This window comes from Pangasianodon hypophthalmus, chromosome 8 (genome assembly GCF_027358585.1).
Source record: "Pangasianodon hypophthalmus isolate fPanHyp1 chromosome 8, fPanHyp1.pri, whole genome shotgun sequence".
Taxonomy (NCBI): Eukaryota; Metazoa; Chordata; class Actinopteri; order Siluriformes; family Pangasiidae; genus Pangasianodon; species Pangasianodon hypophthalmus.
Window position 1 is genome coordinate 20888961 of NC_069717.1, and position 15874 is coordinate 20904834.

General features: G+C 38.5%; 1 protein-coding gene across 2 annotated transcripts in view; it reads right to left on the bottom strand.

Moving 5' to 3' along the window:
• Positions 1-8908: 8908 nt before the first annotated feature.
• The window catches only part of cfap74 (cilia and flagella associated protein 74), a 52559-nt gene continuing 45593 nt past the window's right edge, over positions 8909-15874 (bottom strand). The window contains exons 35-39 of one of the 2 annotated variants that reach the window (XM_026925149.3): positions 15223-15377; positions 11514-11652; positions 11029-11156; positions 10702-10836; positions 8909-9104 (exon numbers count right to left, since the gene is read on the bottom strand). In XM_026925149.3, coding sequence (XP_026780950.3) covers positions 8994-9104; positions 10702-10836; positions 11029-11156; positions 11514-11652; positions 15223-15377 — 668 coding nt within the window. In that variant the 3' untranslated portion in view covers positions 8909-8993. Of the gene's footprint in view, positions 9105-10701; positions 10837-11028; positions 11157-11513; positions 11653-15222; positions 15378-15874 lie in introns of those variants that run through there. The other variant, XR_008302121.1, reaches the window with a different exon arrangement.

Here is a 15874-nt window from a genome sequence, read left to right on the forward strand (position 1 = left end):
CTGTACCTACCACCACAAAACCCAAACCAGTAACACTGTGTTAACATACAGATAGGAAATGTTTTGTATGTGGGTAGGTGTAGTGGGTAAGGGCTCTTCGGTTTGATCCAGAGCTTGTGTTGCTGTCTGTTACTATATGTTCTTCTCATGTCTGTGTGGGCTTCCACCAGGTTCTCTTTCCTCACACCTCCCAAAAAATGGTGCCGGTAAGCGACTTGGCTAGACTAAATTGGTGAATACGTGTGTGTGTGTGTGTGTGGTGGCCTGCGATGGACTGGCGTCTCATATAGGCTCTAGATCCATCATGACCCTGACCAGGATAAAGTGGTTAATGAAAATAAGTGAATGGTAACATTTTCCTAGTTTTGTAAAAAAAAATTGCAGATAGATTTGATTTGACATTATTTATAACTTGCTTTTAAGGTGTACACTTTAAATCCCATTCAATTCAAGTGACTAATCAACTAGAGCTTATATTAACTATTTCAACTAAACAATACATATACAATGTATAACAACTTTAATAGTAATTGATTGTGATCTCTAGCTCTGTAATATCATTACAATGAGAGCATATTTTTTGAGCAATAGGTCTTTTGTATAACATAATAGAAAAGCTCCTCACTTTTTATGATGACAGCCTGCACTAAAACATGTGTGCCAAAATGTTTACCTGGCTGCTATCACAGTTGCCTTATTACTGTTGAGAGGGTACATCAGTTTTTAATATTTATTGAATAGGAAACTCTGAAGTGTGTTTTACTTATATGCAAATTAGCCACAAAGGGATAAAGCAATACACAGTTTCCCTTACTACATCACCTATTGTTCAATTCATCAACAAATTTTAGAACATAAACATGCACAATCCTAAAGGCATAATCAGGAGCTTCTGAAACTGTGCAACATCCATATATCCAGTCATATGGCAAGAATGCCCATCTCAGATTCTGAAGAGAGAGTTCGGCATAGAGTTCGGCATCTCCCAGCTCAAAGACATCTGCAAATATGGTGATTAACTGTAATTTCCAGGCAGGTATGAAAAGGGAAATCACTGGATTGTATGATGTACAGAGCCACAGGCTCTTATACAGTATATTAATGTAGATATTATAATTGTGAGTTTGGAAGTACACTATCAAAAACAGGTTTATACTACAGAAAATAACCAGGCACCATCTAATTAAATAAGGGCTCTTGTTTTTATTGTAGTCATGCTCATTCGTAAGGGGGTGGTTATTTCATTTTCCCTTCGATGGACAGTAAGCTATAACCTTTTCCTTTTTAATTTATCCATATTGTGTGTGAAATGCCTGGTTGGCCTGTTTCATAATAATATTCGAAATGTTATTTACATAGACATCTAGACACAACTTCACTATCTGAAAATCAGAATTGAGGATTTAATTAAAATATTTTTATTTTTATATATAAGGTATATGTTTTAATTAGGTTTCACATTTGTTTAATGTGAAGTATAACCAAAGCCATAAGTATGTAAATATAAAGTACATATCATAAAGCTAAATAGCATAGCAACATGGTGTCAACAACAATGTCCTGTACTGTCTATGCTTCCATGTGTAATTTGACTTGTAAACTTAGAGTAATTAGATTCATGGTGAAGCCTGTTTTAGCTCAAGTGGCCAAATCAGCCGTCTGAGATGTTGCAGCAATGAGATATTTCACACGGTTGAGTACAACTGAGTACAACACAAATGCTGTGCCTACTAACTATACAGCAGAGAATTTTCCTCTACAGCACACGTTCTTAACCCTAGTACTATTCTCTGCTCTAACACACCCACTTCACCTGAGAAAGAGTTGTTAATTAGCTGGTTAGCTGAATCAGTTGGTTAGTTGTGAACAGGAAAAACAGTAAAATGTTCAGGACAAGATCAGGTTTGGTAACCTGTGCTCTTTAGGTTAGGAGGTATTATTCTTGTTAACTTATGAAACCAGACCTAATGAGAAAATTGAGCTCAAAAGATAAATGTCTAAATTGCACAAATTAAGGATGATGTGTGATTTCATCCAGTACTAGGTAGAGGTTGGACTGGACAGAAGTAGAATAAGAATGTGATTTGGAGATTTCAGATATATGCAAGAAATAAAACCTCAGGCATCCTTGTTATAGGAAAATAAGCAAATGATAATAATCAAATGGAAAGTTGGTATGATGCAGCCTGATGCGAGTTACTGTTTTCACCCCAAAAGTTGATTATTTGCTTATTTGCCTATAACAGCACATCCTAATAATTTTCCAATTTTTTTTATTAATTAAAGAATGACACATCATACTTTTTTATTTATACATTTATTGTTGTGGAAAGTACATGAAACAATTAAGTTACTGTTATTACTAATGTTAATAACTGCAAAGTCTACCACCCTGAAATGTTTCCTTTGTTACAGCTCTACAAAGTTACAGCTTTACGTCTGACCATTACGAAGCACTGACACTGGAGACTCCTTCCAAAAATGCTAAATAAATGTCTCTTCACAGAAAACTTTGCAATATCAGCAATACTTTGTTACTATAGAAACTATAACGTGTTACAGCGAGCACATTAATGTAAACCTTGCAACCAGAACTATTGTCAGTGCTGCTGTTATAGAAAATGAATCAACATCTTCTGACCAATCAGAATTGAGCATTCAACAGCGATGTGGTATAAAACTGTTTAAGGTTGGGTAATAAAAACAAATAATTTGTAGTGGATTAGTTGTTTGTTCGTTAAATATTGTCTAGCCAACTGTAGAAGTCTAAGCATTTTTGGGGCGACTCCCATGTCTCATAAAGCAGGGCACCATTTACTTCCCAATCCCATGTTTACCAAAATAGCTGCCAGTAATTGAAGCCTAGCTCACTTTCAAAGTGCTTCAGCAAACAGTGAAAGATACACATCATTCAACACGTTAGTTGCATCATGTGCCCAGCTTTCAAAGTGTATAATTGTGCTGTTATGCGCTTGCCTCTCACACTCATTTAGTTCCAGACAATCCTCACTGAGACCCACCCCCAGTGGAGGTGTTCTACAGGGCTGCATTCAAGAGCCACTGTACCTCTATGAGAAAAACAAAAGGAACAAAGTGAAAGGCAGGCAGTCAGGGGACTGTTGGCAGATCTGAGGGAGGCAGGGGAGGGAGTCGGTCTCCAACCCATAGCTAATTATCGCCAGCAGCATGAGTGAGATATTACTCCACAGAGACGATGAAGTGAGTTGGGTAGCATCGTTACTTAGAGACCTGGAACACAATATACCCTGATTCATTACCCAGTGGGTCCAGAGGGCTGCTATCATCCCACATACAAACACTTTGCCAAGGACAGAGGACCTCCTCTAGGAGTTCTTCACAGGTTAGGGTGGGGCAGCCACCTCAAGTGCAAGGGCCCTTGAGTATGACATAAGAGAATACTCCAGAATCTTCTGTCAAAACAAAAACACTTGCAAAAGATGTGTGGGCTATGCTTTAATTTTTTAGGGTAAATTTCTGTTCATTTAAATTTGAGAATGACATACTGATATTACCGGCAATGGACTGGCATCCAATCCTGGCTGTATTTCTGGTAATAACAATAACTAGCCAATAATATTCAGTGATACCAGTCACATTAACAACTGTAACAATAATGATAAAGACAGTAGTCCGGGTAGAAGTTGGACTGGTTGGAATTAGCTGTCATGTGATTTTGAGATTTTGGTATAGGGAATGGGATGCTTCCAGAAAGAGTTTCTACACCAAACATAAAGAGACATTTGAACTCTAGAAACTGGAAAATTAGTTGTTTACTCATTAATTATTTTCATATATAGCTTGTAGTGGAGGTGGATCAAATGTGACTTATTGCAGCACATGAATTCCAAAGTTTATAGAAGCATCTGAACTACTCAGAACCAACAAAATGTCTCAAAACCCACTGCATGGTACTTCATCTTGAAGCATCGTGTCCTGAAAAGTACTGGAATGTTCTTGACCTGACCTGAACCCCAGTAAGCATGCACTTTATTTACCATTTCAAATGGCTGAACCGAGTACCATGAGTGCTGTGCTCCAGATTGCTTATTGAAGGCAAAAAAGTCTTGTTGAAAAAAAGCAGTAAAATGGCAGCATTACAGGCCTTATATTGAATCAGCAGGGAAGATACACAGCATCTGGTGATGTAAGTTTTTGGCAGACAGTAATTACTGTTTTTAATTACTAAATGGATTACAATGTACACTATAAAAAGAACATTTACTATAGGAGCCACCCAATATAGATGTAAGTAGCTTTAAATAAAAGCTGACGTTCTGCATTATTACAGGATAAAAGTGATCAGTCAGAATAACTGTGTTGGTCTGCAGTGACCCTTCCCCCTAAGGGAACAAGTGGACCCAAACCATGCCAGCAAAATTCCTCCCACATATAGCATACACATATAATATTCTGATATAATTGCAGCACTACAGATCTGACTAGGACTCAGCTGGAGAGAACTATGATCTAAAACACGTAAGCATAATCATGATGAGATTTAGTTGCCTGGGATACTTTCTGTAAATGCACTGGGTACATTGGGCTGTTTCACAAAGCATCCCTTGGGATCCTGTTAGCAAGGCGGTGTGATACTGCAGAATGCATGTAGGCTGCAACACATTTATGGTCCAGTGACTGAAGACAGCAGTTATAAATATATATACTTCAGATTATCTTAGTTTGATTGTCCACCAACATAGTCCAAAGGGACATGCAATACTAATGCTGCTAGCACAAAATGCTGGCATTATTGCACAAACACCAGAATAGTATTCAACAAGAATCACAATCATCTAAAATGAACAAGAACAATGTACCAATATTCAAATTAATGTATATTCATGTACAGTATGTTTTGTGTGCTTTTACCAAGGAGTGTCTGCCAAGAGGGGTTGGAAAGTAATGCCATGTTGGGTTCTTTAATCGGTTTAAAATTGAGCAGTACTACTGAACTTTTCCTAATTTTACTAAAATATAATGGAAGAAAATACTCTTCGATGTCATTTGGGTCCAATGAATGGTTATCAAGTTTTATACTAAAATGAAAGTAAATTAATTTCACCTGATAACCTTATCAAAGCTGATACGCTAGCTCAATATTATTAGCCTAACACTAACACATTTCCTGGTGGGGTTCACAGTAACAATAGACTGAGGTCAGCCCTGAAGACTGCTACATTTACATTTATGCCATTTGGCAAACACCCTTACCCAGGTCAAATTACAGAAGTGTTAATGAAGTCCCTATCAATAAACACATCCTCATACTAGTTCACTAGGTCAGGGACTAAGAGTAGTTCATTCCACCAACTAGGTGCCAGAACAAAGTAAAGCCTTGATGCAAATCTTTCTTGTACTAGAGATGGTGGGTCCAATCAAGCATTGCTAGAGGATCGTCGGGAATGTGGTGCAGAGTGGGGTGTGATAAGTGCTTTAAGGTAGGTGGGCCCTGGTCCATTTTTGGCTTTGTAGTCCAAGTGGGACATGCCTGATACAGCTGTACTTGGTACTGACCATAGAGATGACCACACTGGACACCTCTCCAACCTTTGCAATGTCTTGGTATTCTGTCCATGAAAACCACAATCAGGAGCGCAGACAAGATATACTCTGACACCCACCTTAAAGGTTTCAACTTAACACCAAGAATGCAGACACAACTCTCACTTTGCTCATATAGAGACTGGATCACATGAAGTAACAAGCCAGATACCCCATACACCTGCTGTAACCCCCACAACAAATGTCAAGGCACAAGATCATTGGCCAAATTCACAAAACAGTGTAGACTGGATTAGTGTACCCCCATTCCCAAGACCCCTGACAAAGCAAGAGTAGAGAGCTGTCCACTGGGCTGAACCCATATTGTTCATCCTGAAACCTAGGTTCAACTATTGCATGGAGTCTCCTCGCAAGAACCCTGGCATAGACTTTTCCTGGTAGGGTGAAGTGTGATTCCCCTATAACTGGAACACACCATCATGCCACCCCCTTTTTTAAGAACAGGGACTACTAATCCAGTTTCCTAATCCAAAGATCCAATCAACATTGGGGTATGAAGCATGCCATGCAACCTCAACCTTCTCTAGTGCCTTCAGCATCTCAGGCTGAATCACTTCCACCCCTGCAGCATTGTTATTATGACACCCTCTCGAGCACCTGCTCTAACTTCTTCAAGAAGTATGAATACTCCAAAATGCTGTTTGGTGCATGCATATGCACAAACAACAGTGAGAGTTTTCCTTCTGGAGACTTGAAATCTCATTGAGGCATCCCTCTTGTCCACTAGGAAAAACTTTAACTTCGAGGCCCTCAGCCTGAGATTGGTGATTATCCTGACAGCCTGAAGCCTGTCTCCTGTGGGAACTCTGGAGTAGCAGTGAGAGATCACCCCTGATCAAATAGTTTGGTACTGGAGCCTGTACTATGTGTGGTTGTAAGGCTGACTATATCTAGTCCATACCTTTCCGTCTCACACAGTAACACCAGCAAAATGACGTTGCACAATCCCAAAGCCAATTTCCATTACAAGGGGCTAGTTCCTCTAAGACTGTACATCACATGCCTGCCATCTAAATGGCATTACCAGTTCAAGCTGATCCTGATATGGTGATCATGGGTGGCTCCAGGGGTGGATCCTGGTAACCCTAACCTTTGGACAGCATACACTTAGTCATCTTGCACCCTTCATAGGGGTATTTCAGGTCGCCCTCAGATCTGTAGGAGGCACTACTGGAAGCATTTGCGTTCTGGTGACATACCTCTAAGGTTCACAGAAATTCACAGAAAGTCCCTTCACCCTAATAAGGTCTTGATCCAAAAATTGACACTGTTCCCACAACTGTAATGCCCAATTTGGCATTGGTATTGGGAAAGAGATTTAATGTCCAACGCCCTAGATATCCCATTTTACTATGTATTCTGTACTACTGAGTGAGTAGATCATCCATCTTGAGGGACACTGTTATGCGGTTGTCTGTCACAGGCTAAGTAACGGTCTCATAAAACACTATAAACGCTTAGAGACAAAATAAAATTGGTCCTTTAAAAGAGCGTGAATAAACAATACAAATGTCACCTAATGATGCAATGTAGTGCATAAAAAAGACTGATATTGCATGCTGATAAGCTTATAATAACCTTGCTTTTTATAGCAGGGTCGAGATGCGTTAATCTGATTTGGAGTAATCTGCTCCAATCTGGCATAAATGCTGACCGCATGCCTCTCTCCCTCTAATGGGCCACTCCTATTGGCTGAGCCTCAGCTTTACTGATATATGCTGTCAACCTAGAGCATGTCATATTGACATTCAGATAGGCACCTTTCTACATAGTCTATACATTCCAAATTGAATTTGGTCAGCACTATTACTGTAAAGTTCTACCAATAATGAAATAAAATATATAATAATATTATACATATATTAGTATGCCTATTCAGTCACTTCATTTAAAGGGTAGACAGGATAAACATAAGAGCCCAGAAGGCTGTAACAAATTATAATACAGTTCACTGCATACTTAGAAACACACATATTTAAAAATTCTAGACACATTCAACTGTCAACTTTGTATTAATTTATTCTACTACAATTGATCGTAACCAAAAAGGAGAGAACTGATAGACCTTTTAACAAATATTATATAACTAACCATTTAAACTCAGGACTACCTAATTATATATCTTCCTTATTAGTTTAACTACAATTATTGAATTGCACTTGAAGATAAACAATTAAATAATAAACTGAAAAACTTTAAGGGGTTAAGCAAGGTGTAATTATAAATGCATGCTGAAGTTGTCTGGGACATTAATGTTCTTACGTATGTCCTTGTGTAAGATGCCTGAACCTAAATCTCTCAAATGGCAGTCCATACCATGAACCAGGCTACAACTTATAGAGATTGTAAACGACACCTGAGCAAAACATGGTGTGTGTATTGTATTGCGACGCACATTTAATTTTGGATATTCTCGGGGAAAAGAAACAACTTAGTAAACCATTGCATTGATAAGTGCTCTCATTTTGAATTCATTTTTGTGTTACTGTGTGTCTTCACATGCAGTGAAGAAGAGCTGTAACAATGCAGAATGTCATTCTTTCCTGGATTAAATAGGAAATTTGCATGAATACCACAGCCAGTGGAAAAGTAAACATAATTTATGATGTTATGATGATATGCTATCTAACCTACAAAACGCTTTTCAAATAATTTACTTAACATTTCTTACATAAATACAGCTGAATGGAAGCACCCCTATTCATAATATCTATGCAATATCTCCAAGTTAGCTCCCTGCTACAGTTGTACCTGCCTGTAAAATCTTTAATTACAGCTCAGTATCATGTTGCAATATATACTTTGCTATGTTTATTCTGTTTTTAACACACATTTATCACACATTTTATTGTCTATAGTTTGTACAGCTCTTTTAAACACAGAGCTTGGATAATTTGCATTGTTAAGCTTTTAAACACTCTCCTGAGCTATGATGAAAAATAACTGCTAAAGGGGTTTAGCTATTCAGGATACAGAGGACAGAAATATGTTTACTGCACTAGGTATATGCAGTTAAATGGCCACCTTTGCCTACCTGAATAACATCTTCCCTGCTGTTAAAGGAAACAAGAAAGTAACTCCTGGATGATGTAAATGATGTATCATGTGAGGAAAGAATGCTCTAAGACTCCCCCTTCTGTCTGCTTGAAATACAATACTGAACAAAATGTATCCCTCTAACAGAGTAAGCTGATTAAAGAAAGAATGTCTGAATAAAAAATTATTAAAATAATAATTAAAAACAACAAACCATACAGCTTATAAAGGTTATTTTTAATTATATATAACAATAACCATAAATAAAAAATATATGATTTTAAAACAAGGAAGGTTTGTAATTTATAAATAGAGAGTACTCTGTTGATCCCCAAGGAGAAATTATAATATAATAATTATATTTGGCTGAAGTCCTATCCAGAATATGCGTGGTGGGACGTGTAGGCCAGGAGTGTGACACTGTACACTTCAGTCTTATCTCCCTTCAAAATCAGCGGAACACACATCTGTACCACCTTGTTGGGCTAGAACACACACACACACACACACACACACACACACACACACACACACACACACAAAATCAATAACTGACAAAATACAAATTAAAACACACACAAAAAAATTTCTTTTGTATAAATATTTTCATAAATAATTTCATCCAGCTGTACTATTGTCACAGGGCTAATGTACCGTCATCACACCATCCCCATTTTAAGTCATTTTAACTATCCCCGTTTTGATTCTTGATGCAAAATGATATACAAGTTCCATCTTCATTCAAATCTGCCATGCTATCTTAGCAACTCAGTTTGATATTGTTGCAGTAAGGTACTGATCAGGCTTCATATAAGTTGTCTCACTGGTATAATGTTGGATGGTCTAAAACAACATTTTTCTCAGAGGTTTTGCATGTTTGACATGCCTCCACGTTACTGAGGCCTTATTTATTTAGCAATTTTCTACACCTTATCAAGTGGCTTAAAATTGAGGTTAATGGGGCATGACAACACTTAAACATTTCCTAAACCTAAATCTGTTTAACAGACTCACAGTGTCAGAAGGGTGATTTCAGATGCTTAGCTGATGAAGTCCGTGAGCCAATCACAAAATTATTAACATCATCTTAAGGCACCTTAAAGCTATATATTTTTGCCTTAAACATCAAAATACTGTAAGTTTGTGGCGGACTGGCAGCATTACATTTATTCAATCTCAAGTGGAATTTTTTTTAATGTGTTGTAAACCATGAAGGGTATAGAACTTCTATAACTTTTAGAAATTGCTAACTTTCACAAGTTAAAAAAACAGGGTTACTGTGACTTCCCTGACTATTATAGGTATATATTTTTGGTATATTCCTAGTGGGATTGACCGTATTGGATTACAAACCTTGTCTACCAACATTCCTTATGTTTAAATATGATAATGTGCATTAGGGGTGTAACTGAATACGAATACATTATTCAGAATGAACAAATATTAGATGTGTTCTAAACACAAACAAATACAGACACAAATAAGAGGCTCACTTTTTTAGAAAGCTTGCCAGAAAGGGTCACAGGACATCTGATTGAGATTAAAGATCAAAATCGTCATACGAATGGGAGGTTTTTACTTCCATGTGGGCATGAGCGAGCGGTTGAATATGAGGTTCATGGGACAAACAAAGAATTTGTTTACACCCTTCCTTCATTCATATCCGCCTAGTCATAGTCATGGTAGTCTAAATTAGGCCACTGATTTGTTCATATCACGTTAGAAAATATCTCAGGAAGGAACAACCAAAATTAATAAAAATAATAATAATAATAAACAGTTCTGTGCACGCCTCTAGTTGAGACCAATTATGAATTCAAGTGATGTAGGTGAAATTCACAGACCATTCTGACAGTGCTGGCATTTCAATATCTGAGGTTTTTTAAGAGTAAGTAAGTAAGATATATCCAGTGTTTCTGGTGGCATAGTGCTATGGTTCACATTAAAAAAAAAAAAACTCTCTGGTTTACGCCACACCCACTTCAGATTTATATCCAGAAACAGATACATGTAGGAATATTTGGAGCTCTAAACAGATGAAGATTGCATTACACCCCTAATGTGCATGTTACATTTCCGTACCATGTGTCCAGCAGGTGGTGTCCAAGTGACAGTGATGGCGCGTCTGTGACCTGCATCTACACTTCCTTTGGTGGGCTCCACACTGAACCCATGCTGCTGAAGACCAGCTACATTCTCCCATAAAAACTCTCCATTCTACAAGTGGTAAGAGAAAAGGAGACAAGATGAGAAGAGACAAGAGAAAAGAGGGGGGAAGATGACAGGAAAGCAGGAAGAAAATATAAGAGGAAAGACAAAAGTATAGAATATTTAAATTCCCAACATAATTAACAAGCTGTGAAATATGAGAGTGTCTTCAGGTCTGCGAGATACAGTATAAAAGTGTACCTTCTTGTTGTGCGGTTGTGAGCTGTGGATGCAGCCCACCTCTAATTCCCGCACTGCGGCTGTCATCTGGCCCTCACGGTACACATTCCTCAGAGTCAGCAACAGAGGTGTGGGCAGCTTCTCCCTCTCTGTGTGTGCGTGTCAACCAACAAAGGGACAATGACATTAATCAAACAAATGACAGCGAGCTTTTTAAATAAGTTCACTTTTTTTTTGTGTCCAGGCCACAACACAAACACATGCTCAAGCCTAACCACTGCCAAACTTACAAAGCTTATTCCTCATTAGTAACAAGGAATGAGTAAAATATATACATAACTGTACTAAAAAACGTGTGCAGTTATTCAATATAGAAAAATGACTACATCTGCAATCATATCAAAAGTGGACAAAAGTTGAAGTGTCCCTTATGAAGAATGTTTAAGATAAAGAGTGGAAAGAGATAATTCTCTGTAATATCACACAAGCTAGTTTATGTTCTGTACCTGTGTGTTCTGTTTTGCCTGCACTGTATATGTTTGGATGGATGAGTGAATCAGGGCACAGGTCTAATGGATCACCACCACATACAAACATGGTGTTGCACCGTGCTGCACCCCGTAACTCCAGATCACACACTGTTTGCTGTCTCCCACACACACACACACAAACACACACACAAAATGTTAAAATTAATAAAATGCTACAAATAAGCTACACACCAGCACCGACTCAAGGTACCTATAAGACAAAACATACATGTGTAAATAAACGTGTGGCAGCCTGGGAAAACCCTTCACATGCTCAAATTCTGACATTTTCTCCTATATATGAAAACTCAGCCAGAAGTAAAGTTGTGTAAGGTATAACACATGATGGACCATGCTGTTATACGAAAATAATACACACTGGGGGTGGGGGGTATGGGGGAAGAGTGATAGCGCCTGACTCGAAGTGTCCACAAAACAAGTTGGTTCCTGTTATCACTTACATTATAGCAACGCTAAACAGCCGTTCCCTCACCAGCTTGCCATCTCCTTTTCTCTCTCTTAAAGTTAAAATGACAAAAAATGTAGCTTGTCATTTTACCGAGAAACCGAGAAGCATAAACTCCTCTGTTCTGAAGACTTCCTGTGCTGGGAAAGTTTACAAAGCACCTGTTACAAATTGCTGACTCCCAAGAGTCCTTCAATAAATGTTACATAAATGTCTCCTATTAAAAAAACTAACTTCACCACAAAAACTTCACAATGTCTACAATACAGTGTCTAGAAAAAGTCTACAAACACCTGTTAACATTGCAGGATTTTGTATTTAGAAAAAAAAAATTAAAGAAAAATCATGTTAAGAAACAAAAAAAATTTTAGGAAAAAAGAAAAAACTTTCAATAACCTGGTTGCATAAGTATTCACACCCTTTTATAGTGGAGCATGTGACTGTGCTCAGAATTCACCAGTCAAACCACAGTGACATCACCAAGAACAAGACGTCTCTCCAAAATTGATGAAAGGACAAGAAGTAAACTTATCAGGGAGGCTGCCAAGAGACCTTAACAACATTAAACAAGCTACAGTAATATCTGGCAAGTACTAATCACTCCCTGTATGTGAAAACAGTCACTCATATTCTTCACATATCTGGGCTATGGGGCAGAGTGGCTAGGCAGAAGCCCTTCCTCACAAAAAAAAAAAAACAAACAAACAAGCCCAACCAAATTTTGCCAAAACCATGTGGCAAATTATGTAGAACATTTGGGCATTATTCTAAAAGATACACTATATTACCAAACGTATTCGGTCGCCCATCCAAATGATCAGAATCAGGTGTCCTAATCACTTGGCCTGGCCACAGGTGTATAAAATCAAGCACTTAGGCATGCAGACTGTTTTTACAAACATTTGTGAAAGAATGGGCCGCTCTCAGGAGCTTAGTGAATTCCAGCGTGGAACTGTCATAGGATGCCACCTGTGCAACAAATCCAGTCGTGAAATTTCCTCGCTCCTAAATATTCCACAGTCAACTGTCAGCTTTATTATAACAAAATGGAAGAGTTTGGGAACAACAGCAACTCAGCCACGAAGTGGTAGGCCACGTAAACTGACAGAGATGGGTCAGCGGATGCTGAAGCGCATAGTGCAAAGAGGTCGTCGACTTTCTTCACAGTCAATTGCTACAGAGCTCCAAACTTCATGTGACCTTCAGATTAGCCCAAGTACAGTACGCAGAGAGCTTCATGGAATGGGTTTCCATGGCCGAGCAGCTGCATCCAAGCCACACATCACCAAGTGCAATGCAAAGCGTCGGATGCAGTGATGTAAAGCACGCCGCCACTGGACTCTAGAGCAGTGGAGACGCGTTCTCTGGAGTGATGAATCACGCTTTTCCATCTGGCAATCTGATGGACGAGTCTGGGTTTGGAGGTTGCCAGGAGAACGGTACATTTCGGACTGCATTGTGCCGAGTGTGAAATTTGGTCTAGGAGGAATTATGGTGTGGGGTTGTTTTTCAGGAGTTGGGCTTGGCCCCTTAGTTCCAGTGAAAGGAACTTTGAATGCTTCAGGATTCAAACATTTTGGACAATTCCATGCTCCCAACCTTGTGGGAACAGTTTGGAGCGGGCCCCTTCCTCTTCCAACATGACTGTGCACCAGTGCACAAAGCAAGGTCCATAAAGACATGGATGACAGAGTCTGGTGTGGATGAACTTGACTGGCCTGCACAGAGTCCTGACCTGAACCCGACAGAACACCTTTGGGATGAATTAGAGCGGAGACTGAGAGCCAGGCCTTCTCGACCAACATCAGTGTGTGACCTCACCAATGCGCTTTTGGAAGAATGGTCAAAAATTCCTATAAACACACTCCTCAACCTTGTGGACAGCCTTCCCAGAAGAGTTGAAGCTGTAATAGCTGCAAAAGGTGGACCGACATCATATTGAACCCTATGGGTTAGGAATGGGATGGCACTTAAGTTCATATGTGAGTCAAGGCAGGTGACCGAATACTTTTGGTAATATAGTGTATGTTTGGTGCAAAAACAAGACAGCTCATCACCCAAAGAACACTATACCTATGGTGAAGCATGGTGGTGGCAGCATCATGCTATGGGGCTGCTTCTTTTCAGCTGGGACTGGGGTTCTTGTCAAGATAGTGGGAATAATGGATAGCTCCAAAATGCCAATCTATTTTTGCACAAAACCTGCAGGCCTCTGTTAGACAGCTGAAGATAAAGAAAAATTTCACCTTCCAGCACGATAACGACCCAAAGCACAAATCCAAGTCAACAAAGGAATGGCTTCAGAAGAAGAAGAAAAAGAACAAAGTTTTTATTTGTTTTTCACTCAAATTTTGTTGGTTGCTATATCACTTTAAAGGTGGAAAAAGATCTGACATGATTTATCTTGGTTTCATTATTTACATCACAGAAACCTACAGTTGTAACAGGAGTATGTAGACATTTTATATCCGCTGTACGTTCTTCTTTGTTAAATAACACGTTTAAAAAAAATGCTCTGCCATACAACTCCCTGTGAAGGAGCTGTTACTGTAGATACAATAACGTATTAGAGCAAGCACATATTAATAACCTATCATTCATGTTACAGCTGGAACTACTGTCCAAGCCATGCTGTTACATAAAATTACTGATTAGACTATGCAACATACTGATCACAGCATGACATTCATTGCATGCTACAAGCACACTTAGGCAAGTCAATGTTGGAAAGTATCATAAATAAAAATATTTTCATGTCCAAAATATATTACTGGGAGCAAAAAACCTCAAAGTTTTGGTTAAAACTCAATTTTTCATCATTTTGGGCTGTTTCCCAGAATTTTGCCACTCTACTGTGACTACACAGAAATGTAACGTACCAAAATCAGCAATTCTTGGTGTAATCCTTATGTACATTTGGATATGATTTTTGGTTATGTAAGGCCAAAAGTCTGAGGGTAATATCGAAAGCTGTTTTAATTTCATCTTAGCAAATGCCATTAGAACAGCATATTTGAGTTTTAATTTCACACAAGGATTTCTTAAACTGCTAAACCATTAAACAATGTATACTTCAGTTATAAATATAATTTGAATAAAATTTTGTGTTTGCTTTTTGACTGAGACAGTTGGACCTGGATGTGTAAGACTTTATAGGCTCTATACAAGTTATTTTTGATCAGTTTGCTGCAGGTGATTTACTGACTGAAGCTCTCTCACATGGTTCATAAGTTGTACATGGAGTGCATCACGGTAATGTAGACCCTCATGATCAGGCTGGAATGTCACAGTGATGTCCTGAGTTTTACCGGGGGCAATAGTGCCCTCTGTGGGTGACACAATGAACACACTCTGACCCCTGTAATTCTGAGTGCCTGGGAGAAACGACAGAAAAAAGCAAGAACAATTTAGAGCTTTAGAAAATTAGTGCTGGTCACATTTGGTATAAATTGTAATGGCATAACACATCTACTACTTGTTCCACCATTGATTTATGATTGTAACAAAAACTTAATATCTCATTAGGACCTACATTAGGATATGACCACCAAAGTGCTATAGCGATGTAATAATGCAATATTAACATTATTTGGTAGCAAGTCACTAAGAAACGTAGTGCAGGCACAGCAGACAACAGCAACAACATCTGAATCATGCTAAACTACTGGACTATATTCAGATGCAGGACCAGCGGTTCTCAACTTACGGCCTGCAGTCTTTTTTAAAATCAATATTCAGTAATTATCTATCATAGGCAGTATGTTAACCTACAAAGCATGGAAAAAAAAAATGGGTGCGATTGCTTTGCCAATAAACTACATATCATTCTCAGCAATGTGAGTAGGAACTTTCAAAAAAGTACCTACAAGAA